Source organism: Triticum urartu, chromosome 6 (assembly GCF_003073215.2).
Source record: "Triticum urartu cultivar G1812 chromosome 6, Tu2.1, whole genome shotgun sequence".
Taxonomy (NCBI): Eukaryota; Viridiplantae; Streptophyta; class Magnoliopsida; order Poales; family Poaceae; genus Triticum; species Triticum urartu.
The window spans coordinates 32,882,434-32,895,337 of NC_053027.1; the positions used below are offsets into that span (position 1 = coordinate 32,882,434).

Genomic DNA, 12,904 nt, shown 5'->3' on the forward strand with positions numbered 1-12,904 from the left:
TTCCTCTCTGGCTCACTTCCCGACAAATCAGTTGCTGGTCACCGCCTCACCGGTTGGGTTGTATGACAGACTAGGTGGTATGAGTATCGGGGCCAAAAGAGGTTCCTGCTTGGCTTGGCTGACCACGATGGTCGCAACGCCCGAAGGAGTTGCGCTCCTCCTATGAGGCATCGCCGAGGTTCCCTTCCTCCTTTGATCCTAGGTGAAAGCATGCAATCCCATTCGCATAAGGCAGTGGTGTCATGACCCCCCTGGGGTAGGGGGTGGCGTCTATCATGGGGGTGCATGTGAGTGCTATGTGTGAAAGGTGCCGACTTTGTTTGAGAGGCAGCTTTGGTGTCGAGACGTCGAGTTCTGATCTGCTATACTTTGTTTTAGTGCTCGCCCGTGGACGTCCTCCTATTGCGTGGTGGTTCGCCACCCTTGATCCTGCATGGGATCCCTTCCTCAACATCAGCATCGCGGTGGTTCATCAAGTCTCCGAGCCTTCTTAATGGCTGTAACACTTGCTCGGATGCTTGCCATTTTCCTTGAACTATCTGTTCCTTTGGTTTCAGTATGTTTCCCCTGCAGCTTATCCTCTTCTGGTTTGGTCATGGGCGAGCGACAACATTGTAGCTGTCGATGCCTGGTCGCTGTGGCAAGGGGGTCACATGTAGTTGATCTGCCTTGGTGGCCTCAAGACAACACATTTCGTAGGTCTAGGGGTGAACGACTCCTTCGCCGACGGTGTGGCGTCCTTGAAGCCCAGACGAGGGGGTAGGGTCCCTCTTCGGTGAGGGAGAAAGAAGGTGGAGGATCTCCATGGTCCTTAATGATGCGTCGGTGGTAGCGTTCTTTAGGTGGTTGGCTGCTCCTTTTGTGGTGTATTTGTCTTCTGCTTCGGTGACCAAGTGCAAAGGGCTACCCCTTCTTCAAGCGAAGCTTCATTACTTTCAGTTTGAGTGCTTGTTGAGTGGGTTGTGTTGTAAGTTGTTTTATTATATCCTTGTATCTTTCAGTTCTTGGCTTTTCTTTTTTCCTTGCTCTCTTTTGATGGCATTCTTGTTGGTTGTAATCTTGATCAATTGATGGATCTGTTAATGTAAAGCCGGGCTCTTGGATCTTCATTCTAAACTAGGGCCCGTGCGTTGCAACGGGAGAAAAAAAATCATCATCTCCAATGGTCATGAACTCATGATCACATTTTGCAGCATCACCGAGATACACTATCACGCTCAATCTCATGAAATCATAATTTTTTTTGAAACACCTGAACATATTTGAAATCGTGAACATTTTTTAAATTCATGAACACTTTTACAATTTTTCAAACATTTTCTAAAATCCAGAACATTTTTGAATTCATGGACATTTAATAATGTTTGCAAACATTTTTTTAAATTGTGAACAATCTTTTAACAATTTTCTTGAATCAATGAACATTTCTAGAATGGACGAACATAGTTTTGGAAATTGGTGGAACAATTTTTGAAATTCATGAGTATTTTTTTGATTTAATGAACATTTTTTTAAATGCATGATCATTCTTTGAATCAGCGAACATTTTATGAGAGAATAAACTATTTTAAGTCACGAACAATTTTTGGATTTTTATGATAATTTTCCATTCATGAACATTTTGTGAATTTGCGTTTTTTTTTCAGTTTCATTGACATTATTTAATACACGAACTTTTTAAAAAATCATGATTTTTTTTCATTTCCCGAACATTTTTTTCAAAGTTTTTTTAAATTTCGAATAAAAACATTTTTTATAAAATTGTAAACATTTTTTCAATCCACATATTTTATGATTTATTAAATATTTTATTTCAAAATTCTCATTTTTTGAATTTTGGGAACTTTTTTGAAGTCCAAAATTATTTAAAATAGGAAAAAACGAAAACGGGAAAAATAATAATAAAAAACAAAATTTAAAAGACAGGCCGCGCAAACATGGGCCGGCCCAAACTGGCACGCTGCGTTTTCTCCCAACCCGCAAAACACAGTATAAGAGGTCCCTACTGCATGGGACAACCCAGACAGGTATGCCCATGTGTGAAACTTCTTTTATCACCTATAGGTGGCATTGGTGGGTGATATTTTACAATTTTTGTGATAATTTCTGTGACGTTCCGCAACAATCAATAACCCCTTTATTATTACTAGCAAACATGCCCGTGCATTGCAATGGGAGAAGAAAAATCACCCCTTATACACACTGAATGATATAGCAAATCGCTTGAAATCTTAATAAGTGGTGTTGCGCAAAATTGTAATGATTGGATGATTTTTGAAGTGTACTCAAGGTGTTTCCAAAACTCTTTATGGGCACAATTTCAAAAAAATAAATAAAATTGGAGATCAACATTAAGCCACTTGTTTAGATAAAAGGTTGCAAACAGTTTAGTGTGTATCATCATATATTGGTTGGTTATTGTGCGCGATAGGAAATCGGATGACTATGTACCTATTGTAACTTTTAGCATATGGTAGCTAGTACGAATCAACACCCCTTATAATGCCAATACTATCTTTTATGAGAGCATTAAACTATCATATCTACTCAAGTTAAATGGGATAGGATACATATGTAATAGGCATTTCCAAAATACCCTATATAGAGAAGTAATTAAGGTTTCATCGTAAGCTTTATTCTAGAAATGAGTAACATGCAAGATAATAGCATATTCGAAAATCTATATATCTTTCTGAGCGATTTCATATATAACTTGTTAGATTTGAAGTTAGGGTTTAAAAGATATAAATATTTTAAGAAGTATTTGAATTGTAAAAAAGGAGAAGTGAAAAAGAAAAGGAAGAGGGGCTGCGGTCGAAATCATGTCTTCTGGGTGGTGGAGTAAGGACCTTGCTAGTTAGTGGGCTGGTTGTGTTTGTTTTTAAGTTAGGGATCACACAATATATAAACCCAAAAAAGGCCCATGTAGTGGAGCGGACTGTTTCTCCATTTTATAGGTGGTATAGTGGATAATTTCTGTCAACTTTGGAGATAGTTTTAAGGCGGACGAACAGAAGCAGTAGTCTTTTTATTATTAGGTCGATATTAGGTATAGATACAAATATAGATTTTTTTTTATGATAATGTACTTTGCGATATGCCGGGTCAAGTGGGAATACCTTAGTGTGGCATTCCGTCGAACATCTTCAGGCCAGTCTCCCCACTCCGGGCTGCCAAAGCTCTTGACGCGCTCGCCGCCAGGCATGCGGTGCCGCTCATGGTGCTTCGCCTCGGCTCCATTCTGCCAACGCGGTACGGCATGGCCTTCAACCACGGCTACGGCGCTAAGCAACGGTGGAGCTGGGCCCAGTCAATGGCCTGAGCCGTTAGAAACTTTCCCAGCCCTATATCTTTTATTCTCGAGTCTGCCCAGCCCCATATCTAGAAAAAGGAATTCGGCCTGGGGCGCAGCCCACTTCTAATCCTAGCTGGACCTGAGACTCAGCCCAATAATACACAATGATCAAAAAAAAGGAGAAGCAGTGCGACCGTGCGGCTGCGCCTGCGCGAGCAGTCTGACGAGAAAGAAAAGAACCCTACCCTGCCTGGGCTGCCGCCTGCCTGCCGCCGCACGCTCGCCGCCGGCAGCCGTGCCCCGCCGCGGTCGACCCATTATTCGTTCGCCATGCCCAGCTGGCCAGCCCCATGCGGCAGAGGGCAGTCCAGTCCTCCCCTTCTTCTCCTTCTTCGAATCTTGGTTGACGGCTTCCTTTGCAGCCCCGGCGAGGCGACGATCGCCCTGTTCGTCCAGTCCAGGTCTCGAGGAGAGGAGCAACAACAGCTCATCTCAATCCCGCTAGCAAATGCCACTGTTTGATACCTCGAATGAAATTCAATGTTGTTTCCTTCCCTTAGTCTTGTATTGTAATTCTGCAGTTTTGTAAATGTTGAAACCGATTCAGTAATTTTTTTTTGCATGTAATTTTACAGGAAGACAAAATGAAGATGAATAAGAGAAACAAGACAATGATGTTTTTTTTCTAGTTCAAATCGCGGGATCCACAGGAACAGGTCCTTTAACTCAAAAAATTGATAACGTTCCACAGATTATATCTATTGAAGATGTGCTGATTTGCATTTCAAATCATTGAAGGTTTACCTTCTTCTACTATTGAAGATGTACTCATGGTAAGCTCAGATCGATAAATCATTTGATTTGGTACCATCTTTTGTATCATTTATTTATGCTATATATTATTTTTGATATGTTTTACTTTATTAGTTGAACCGTCATTGAACAAATACTGCCATTGAATATTATGTTTGGGATTTGGTTAGTTATGCAATATAGTGTGACTTTTGTATGCCTTAAAGTTGGGTTTTTAGGTGTTTTTTGACCATTAGTTTCTCGCCTGGGGCGTCAGCCAATCCTGGCTCCGCCACTGGCGCTAAGTCCAGCCGACCGGGCGTTGTATGCCCCCGTGCCGCCCACGCGCACCACAGCCGCCTCGGTGCTCATTCTCTACCACGGCATTTCCTCCATCTCCTCTCTAAACCGGCACCGCCTATTCCAGCATGTCGACGAATACATTGAGCCCACGCAGGTGCCGCTGCCCTCCTCCTCCTCCTGCAGCCTCTTCCTCTGCAGAAGCAAAGAGGGAGATTCCTCCTCTGTCCAGACTGTCCACACTCTTGAGTGTCACCCCTAACTAATCAGCTTCTTAAGCGACAACGCCTTCACATGTCACAACACACCCCCATAAAATCTTTGATTCCTTCTCCTCAATCTCTCATTCCTTGTGCCGCCATGGCGCTACCTTGGGCCTTCGTCCTCCTCCCTGCCCTCTTCTTCCTCTCCTCCTCTGTATCCAACCTCTTCTTCTCCAACAGCAGCAGCAATGGGAGTGGAGGGAGATGCTCCCTCTGCCCAGAGTCTCCAGAGGTCTCCTTCTGTCCACTGTCTCCAGAGGTCCCCTATATTGTCAGCACGAGGTACAGGACTGCCTACCACTTCCAGCCTCCCAGGAATTGGATCAATGGTATGTTCATGTGATCATGTCTCTGGTTTGGTTTCCTCTCTATTTATTTCCTTTAGGTTTCATTCATCTCTGCTTTCTGGATCATCTGTTGGTGTATGCCACTCTGCTTTCGTGTGCTTTTTCTTGTTCTTGGTCCATGAAAAAGCATGTGACCTCATTGTTTAGTGGCTTGCCCACATGGAGAAGCCAAGTTGAACACACTACTCAATCTTAATTTTGTGTGCCAATATTAAATAATATGCTTGTTAAAGTACATAATAGTTTTGGCAGTACTATCATTACAGAACTGCCATTTTTGTGTCAAAAATGAATAGAGACGATGGAAAAGTTTGGTGGCCAGCTCATTGCTTGTGCAAATTTCTTGCTGAATGCTGCAGTTAGATTTTGAGTAATACTGCCATAAGATGATGATAGCCATAGATGCTCGCGCAAAATAAAATGGAAGTATTCATGGCAGAAATAGTGATATGTACCTTCTCGCCAAGATTTATGCCACTTGCATATTGTCCATATTTGCTCCACCGTTTGTGTTACTTTTGGTCAGACCAAATTCAGTTAGGCAAAGTAGGATGCTTTTCCCTTCCATAACTGGCCACATGGATCATTCTATATCTGTTGCATGAAATTGACATTCTCTCACTTTTTTCCAAATATCCGATGGATTGGTGATCCTCCGGAATCTACGATGACACAAAAGATCCATGTGGTATGAATATCTCAGCGCAAACACCTCTAAATAAAAAGGAGGAGTTGCAGTATTCTAACAATTATACTTCCTTTATAAATATTTCAGGACTAATGTACTACAAAGGCATCTACCATAATTTCTACCAGTATAACCCCCACTGCGCCCTCTGGTGTTGGGGTGACATAGCTTGGGGCCATTCGGTTTCGACAGACCTTGTCAACTGGATCCAGCTTGAACCCGTGATAGAACCGGATAACCCGAGTGACATAGATGGCTGCTGGACCGGTTCAGCCACAATTTTGTCTGGTGGTCAACCGGTCATCCTATACACCGGTGTCAGCATAGACAACTGTCAGGTCCAAAACCTTTTGCTTCCCAGGAACCTTTCTGACCCGTACCTGAGAGAATGGACCAAAGCAGGCAATAACCCAGTGATCCAACCGGTAGTACCGGGTTTGAACAGAAGCTGCTTCAGGGATCCGACGACCGGTTGGATCGGACCAGATGGACTGTGGAGGATAGCAGTTGGTGCTCAGCTGTACAGCTACACCGCTGCACTTTTGTACAAGAGTGAAGACTTTCTGAGTTGGACAAGAGTTGATCACCCACTGTATTCTCATAATTTGTCCAATATGTGGGAGTGCCCGGATTTCTTTGCGGTATTGCCAGGCTATAACAGTGGACTGGACATGTCCGTAGCGGTCCCAAGAGGCGCCAAGTATGCCCTCAAAATGAGCGTGGGTTACTTTGACAAGTACTTGATTGGGGTTTATGATCTCAAACGTGATGCCTTTGTGCCTGATACTATCGTAGATGACTGTCGGCTATGGCTGAGGATTGATTATGGCAATTTCTATGCTTCAAAGTCATTCTTTGACTTGAAAAAGGGCAGGAGGATCATATGGGGTTGGTCTCAGGAGGCAGATTGTCGTTCAGATGATGTTGCAAAAGGTTGGGCAGGAATCCATGTAAGCAAATTCGCCCTAATTGGCTGTGCTTCATATCATATTGGAATAATGATCTAATTTATTTAGCAAATCAATGTAACATATTTAAGCTCAGTTTTTATTATGTTTAGACAATCCCCAGGACGATTTGGTTAGACGACAATGGCAAGCAGTTGCTGCAATGGCCAGTTGATGAGATTGAGTCCCTTCGAACAAATGAAATCAACCATCAAGGACTTGAGCTCAACAAGGGAGATTTGTTTGAGATCAATGGAGTTGACACTTTTCAGGTAGTTTCCTTTGCACAGCTTACTTGGTCTTCAGGAGAATTTATGTTATTTCGAGAAGTGTCAAGCCAGTAAGAACTGTAGGGCCTTCTGATAATTCTAATTATTTGTATAGTGCATTTTTCAGGAGAAGGATAGGTATATATTCCGAAGCTTTGGTGTGTCGTGTATTTTTCAGAGCAATTATAGCTAATCAGACACAAGTTTTCTTGAAACAGGCTGATGTGGAGATATATTTTGAGCCGATGTCCATCGATGCCGCCGAACCTTTTGATCCTTCCTGGCTTTTGGACCCAGAGAAGCATTGCTGTGAAGCATCGGTTCATGGTGGTATAGGGCCATTTGGACTTGTTATTCTGGCCTCAAACAACATGGATGAGCACACTGTCGTGCACTTCAGAGTCTACAAATCACAGCGAAAGTACATGATACTCATGTGCTCTGATCTAAGAAGGTCATTGCTTCTGTTTTTGAGAGAAGTGCATATTTCAACTCCAAACTCTTGCCCTAGTCTAATTTACAATCCCGAACTTCAATACCGTCTAAATTACAACCCCCAAGTCTTAAAACCGGTCAGAATTCAACCCTCCCCTCCCTGTTGACCGGGTCCAATCAGCATGCCACGTCAGATTTTTTTCCAAAATTTCAAGAAAAGGTAAATAAAAATCTGTAAGATCAGGAAAAAATATTTAAAAATCAAAATTCCGAAAAAATTGTTTGCGAAAAAAGCTAGGGAAAATAAAAAAAATGTTTTTTATTTTTTCTGGAAATATTTTTTTCGGGAATTTGAGTTTTTGGGTCTTTTCTAGAAATTATTGTTCTTTTGGAAATTCATTTTTTTATTTTCCCTGTTTTTTGGAAATTTGATTTATTTTTTCTTTTCCTGGATTTTCTTCGATTTTACAGATTTTTTTTCTTGGAAATTTTGCATTTTTGCTGACGTGGCATGCTGACTGGATCTGTTGACTGGATCTGTTGACTGGTCAAAACTGGTCAACCAGGTCAAAACCGGTCAACAGAAAGGGGAGGGTTGAATCCTAGCCGGTTTTGAGAGTTGGGGGTTGTAAGACGGTATTGGAGTTCGGGGTTGTAAATTAGACTAGGGCAAAAGTTCAGGGTTGAAATATGCATTTCTCTCTCTGTTTTTTGCCTCAGTTTTGCTTAGTCTTCTCCATAAAAGTCTGAAAACCAAATTGAAAGTTTTTCTTTTCTTTGCACAGGTCTTCCATCAGACCATCACCGTACACACCAGCCTATGGAGGCTTCTTTGAACTTGATCTTGCAAAGGAGAGGAATATATCTCTTAGAACTCTGGTAAGCTAAGGAGGCTCTGCCATTTCTCCTTTTATTCACTTCCTATATGTCAGAGTTGAAAATGGATGGATGGATGCTGCCTTGCAGATTGATCGGTCGGCGGTGGAGAGCTTCGGTGGTGGTGGTAGGGTTTGCATCACGTCCAGAGTTTATCCAGCGGTGCTTGCTGGTGTCGGCAAGGCCCACATGTATGCCTTCAACAATGGAAGTGCCACGGTCAGGGTGCCACAGCTCAGCGCATGGACCATGAGGAACGCACATGTGAATGTGGAGAATGGTTGGAGTGCTATTTAAACAGAGGAGCAATTTATTTTCTCGATTCTTTTATCATTCATGAGCACTGCCTGGCAGAAATAAGGACATTCAACAGGAGAAAATAGCCTATCATGGACATGGAGTATGTGAGCTCGAGCTCACGTGCACCCTTTGCTACAGTAAAATCGGAAAATATGTATTTTTTTTAAAAACTGTTTTTTTGCAACAAAATTGATGTGTATTTCACATGCATGCCAATTTTCGTGATGAAATGAGATTTGTGGAGGTCTTGAAAAAAAAAGAAAAATCCATGTGGGCGATCCGAGGGTAACTAGGGTACCGCTTCCCTTCCCCACTTCTCCTCGCCACCGCCGGAGGCAGACACTAGGATAATCTGCGTGGCCGCCGATGATGGTTGCGGTGAGGTCTCGGCTGCTCCCTTGCTCGGGTGAAGGGACTATGGGTACCAAGGCAAGAACCATGAGTGGAGAGGCGACATTGTCTGAGCGGCAAGGGCGTTTATTGATGCGGTCCGGCGAGGCGGCGCCCAGTGCGGTGTGTGGTCCGTGGGCTGCAGGGACGTCACCTCTGGCATCCGATTCAAAGGTCAGTGCCACATCTTCCCCTTTGGCTCACTTCCCGGCAAATCTAGTCGTTGGCACTAATGGTCGTTGGTCACCAGTTGAGTTGTATGACGGGCTAAGGTGGTATGAGTATCGAGACCAAGAGAGGTCCCTGTTTGGCCTGGCCGATCACTATGGTGGCAACCCTCACTGGTGTTGTCCTCCTCATAGGAGGCACCGCCGAGGTTTCCTCTCCCCCCTCGATCCAAGGTGAAAACCTACAATCCCATTCGGATTGAGCGGTGGCGTCGTGACCTCCCTAGGGGCGTCGTCTAGCATGTGTGTGATAGGTGCCAACTTTGTTTGAGAGGCGGCTTTGGTGTTGAGCCGACGAGTTCTGGTCTACTATACTCTGTTTGGTGCTCGCCTGTGGGTGTCGTCCTATTGTGTGGTAGTTCGTCACCCTCGATTCTACGTGGGATCCCCTCCCCGACATCAGCGTTGCTGCGATTCATCAAGTCCCTAAGCCTTCCTAGTGCCTGCAACACTTGGTCTGGATGCTTGTCGTCCTCCCTGAGCTTTATGTTCCTTTGGTTTCAATATGTTTACCATGCAACTTATCCTCTTTTGGCTTGGTCATCAGCGGGCAACAACGTTGTGTTGTCAAGGTTTGCCCGTCGCGGCGAGGCAGTCACATGCAATTGTTCTGCCTTGGTAACCTAAGACAACACATTTCCTAGGTCTAGGGTGAATGACTCCTTCGCCCAACAGGTGTAGCGTCCTTGAATCCCAGACGAGGGGGTAGGGTACCTCTTCATTGAGGGAGAAAGAATGTGTGGGATCTCCGTGATTCTTAACGCATGTGTCGGTCATAGCGTTATTTAGGCAGTCGGTGTTGGGGAACACAGTAATTTCAAAAAATTTCCTACGCACATGCAAGATCTATCTAGCTGATGCATAGCAACGAGAGGGGAAGAGTGTTTGACAACCCACAAGTATAGGGGATCGCAACAGTTTTCGAGGATAGAGTATTCAACCTAAATTTATTGATTCGACACAAGGGGAGCCAAAGAATATTCTCAAGTATTAGCAGCTGAGTTGTCAATTCAACCACACCTGGAAACTTAGTATCTGCAGCAAAGTGTTTAGTAACAAAGTAATATGATAGTAGCGGTAACGGTGATAAAAGGTAACAGTAGCAAAAGTAATATTTTTGGTGTTTTGTAGTGATGATAACAATAGCAACGGAAAAGTAAATAAGCGAAGAACAATATATGGAAAGCTTGTAGGCAATGGATCGGTGATAGAGAATTATGCGGGATGCGGTTCATCATGTAACAGTCATAAACTAAGGTGACACAGAACTAGCTCCAATTCATCAATGTAATGTAGGCATGTATTCCGAATATAGTCATACGTGCTTATGGAAAAGAACTTGCATGCCATCTTTTGTCCTACCCTCCCGTGGCAGCGGGGTCCTACTGGAAACTAAGGGATATTAAGGCCTCCTTTTAATAGAGTACCGGAACAAAGCATTAACACATAGTGAATACATGAACTCCTCAAACTACAGTCATCACCGGTAAGTATCCCGATTATTGTCACTTCGGGGTTAACGGATCATAACACATAATATGTGACTATAGACTTGCAAGATAGGATCTAGAACTCTCATATATTGATGAAAACATAATAGGTTCAGATATGAAATCATGGCACTCGGGCCCTAGTGACAAGCATTAAGCATAGCAAAGTCATAGCAACATCAATCTCAGAACATAGTGGATACTTGATACGTCTCCAACGTATCTACTTTTCCAAACACTTTTGCCCTTGTTTTGGACTCTAACTTGCATGATTTGAATGGAACTAACCCGGACTGGCGTTGTTTTTAGCAGAATTACCATGGTGTTATTTATGTGCAGGAGCAAACGTTCTCGGAATGACCTGAAACTTCACGGAGCCACTTTTTAGAAAATAAGAAAAATACCTGCCAAAGATGAAGGCCAGGGGGCCCACCGTCTCTCCACGAGGGTGGGGGGCGCGCCCCCTACCTCGTGGGCCCCCTGTTGCCTCTCCGACTCCAACTCCACCTCCATATATTGAGTTTCGGGGAGAAAAAAATCAGAGAGAAAAAATCATCGCGTTTTACGATGCGGAGCCACTGCCAAGCCCTAAAACCTCTCGGGAAGGCTGATCTGGAGTCCGTTCGGGGCTCCGGAGAGGGGAATCCGTCGCCATCGTCATCATCAACCATCCTCCATCATCAATTTCATGATGCTCACCGCCGTGCGTGAGTAATTCCATCATAGGCTTGCTGGACGGTGATGGGTTGGATGGGATCTATCATGTAATCGAGTTAGTTTTGTTAGGGTTTGATCCCTAGTATCCACTATGTTATGAGATTGATGTTGCTATGACTTTGCTATGCTTAATGCTTGTCACTAGGGCCCGAGTGCCATGATTTCAGATCTAAACCTATTATGTTTTCATCAATACATGAGTGTTCTTGATCCTATGTTGCAAGTCTATAGTCACCTATTATGTGTTATGATCCGTTAACCCCGAAGTGACAATAATCGGGATACTTACCGGTGATGAGCGTAGTTTGAGGAGTTCATGTATTCACTATGTGTTAATGCTTTTTTCTGGTTCTCTATTAAAAGGAGGCCTTAATATCCCTTAGTTTCCGTAAGGACCCCGCTGCCACGGGAGGGTAGGACAAAAGATATCATGCAAGTTCTTTTCCATAAGCACATATGACTATATTCGGAATACATGCCTACATTATATCAATGAACTGGAGCTAGTTCTGTGTCACCCTAGGTTATGCCTGTTACATAATGAACCGCATCCGGCATAATTCTCCATCACTGATCCATTGCCTACGAGCTTTCCATATATTGTTCTTCGCTTATTTACTTTCCCGTTGCTATTGCTATCATCACTACAAAATACCAAAAACATTACTTTTACTACTGTTACCTTTTGCTACCGTTATCACTACTATCATATTACTTTGCTACTAAACACTTTGCTGCAGATATTAAGTTTCCAGGTGTGGTTGAATTGACAACTCAGCTGCTAATACTTGAGTGTATTCTTTGGCTCCCCTTGTGTCGAATCAATAAATTTGGGTTGAATACTCTATCTTCGAAAACTGTTGCGATCCCCTATACTTGTGGGTTATTAAGACTATTTTCTGGCGCCGTTGCCGGGGAGCATAGCTTTATTCTTTGAGTCACTTGGGATATATATATCTGCTTATCATTATGAAGAAATTGAGGGATCCAAAAACCAAGATCTATCCCTCAACTACGAGGGGAGGTAAGGAACTGCCATCTAGCTCTGCACTTGATTCACCTTCTGTTATGAGTAAGTTTGCGACACCTACACCTGCTTCTGCTATTCGTTCTGATATGTCGCATGTTATTGATGATGCCACTTTTGCTATGCATGATACTTATGATGAAACTACCTCTATGCCTGATACTACTATGCCACTTAGTGATTTTCTTGATGAACAACTTGCTAGAGCTAGAGAGATTGAAAATATTGAATCTGATGATACTGATGAAAGTGATGATGAAGAATCACTTGTTATTCCTAAGGGTTATGTCTTTGATCAAGAAGCTTCTTTAGCTATTTTAGCGTGCGAAAATAGAACTGAACTCAAAAGATTATTAGCTAAATGGAATAAGCAATCTTTAAATGCTAGAATGAAGGGCCAATTCCAGTTCTGCCCCTGAGTCGAACCCACTACTCAGTTTTGCCCCTAATTTTTAGGTATGCTCAGTTTTGCCCCTCCGCCGTTAGTCTCACTTATAGAAACGCCCTTTTGCGCCGTTACCGTCCGGTCAATGTACTTTGA

General features: G+C 43.2%; 1 protein-coding gene across 2 annotated transcripts; it reads left to right on the forward strand.

Annotated features, from left to right (window-relative positions):
* The first annotated feature begins 4,083 nt into the window (after nucleotides 1–4,083).
* LOC125517311 (fructan 1-exohydrolase-like) lies at nucleotides 4,084–8,750 on the forward strand. Of its 2 annotated transcripts, none has more exons than XM_048682507.1 (7): nucleotides 4,084–4,128; nucleotides 5,677–5,685; nucleotides 5,773–6,635; nucleotides 6,746–6,904; nucleotides 7,120–7,355; nucleotides 8,122–8,215; nucleotides 8,303–8,750. In XM_048682507.1, exons 3-7 carry the CDS (start codon nucleotides 5,778–5,780, stop codon nucleotides 8,507–8,509), a joined length of 1,554 nt encoding a protein of 517 aa, XP_048538464.1. In that variant the 5' UTR covers nucleotides 4,084–4,128; nucleotides 5,677–5,685; nucleotides 5,773–5,777; the 3' UTR covers nucleotides 8,510–8,750. The 2 variants fall into 2 exon arrangements, with proteins under 2 accessions (XP_048538464.1, XP_048538463.1); XM_048682506.1 differs by lacking the exon at nucleotides 4,084–4,128 and adding an exon at nucleotides 4,443–4,979.
* The last annotated feature ends 4,154 nt before the right edge of the window (nucleotides 8,751–12,904 follow it).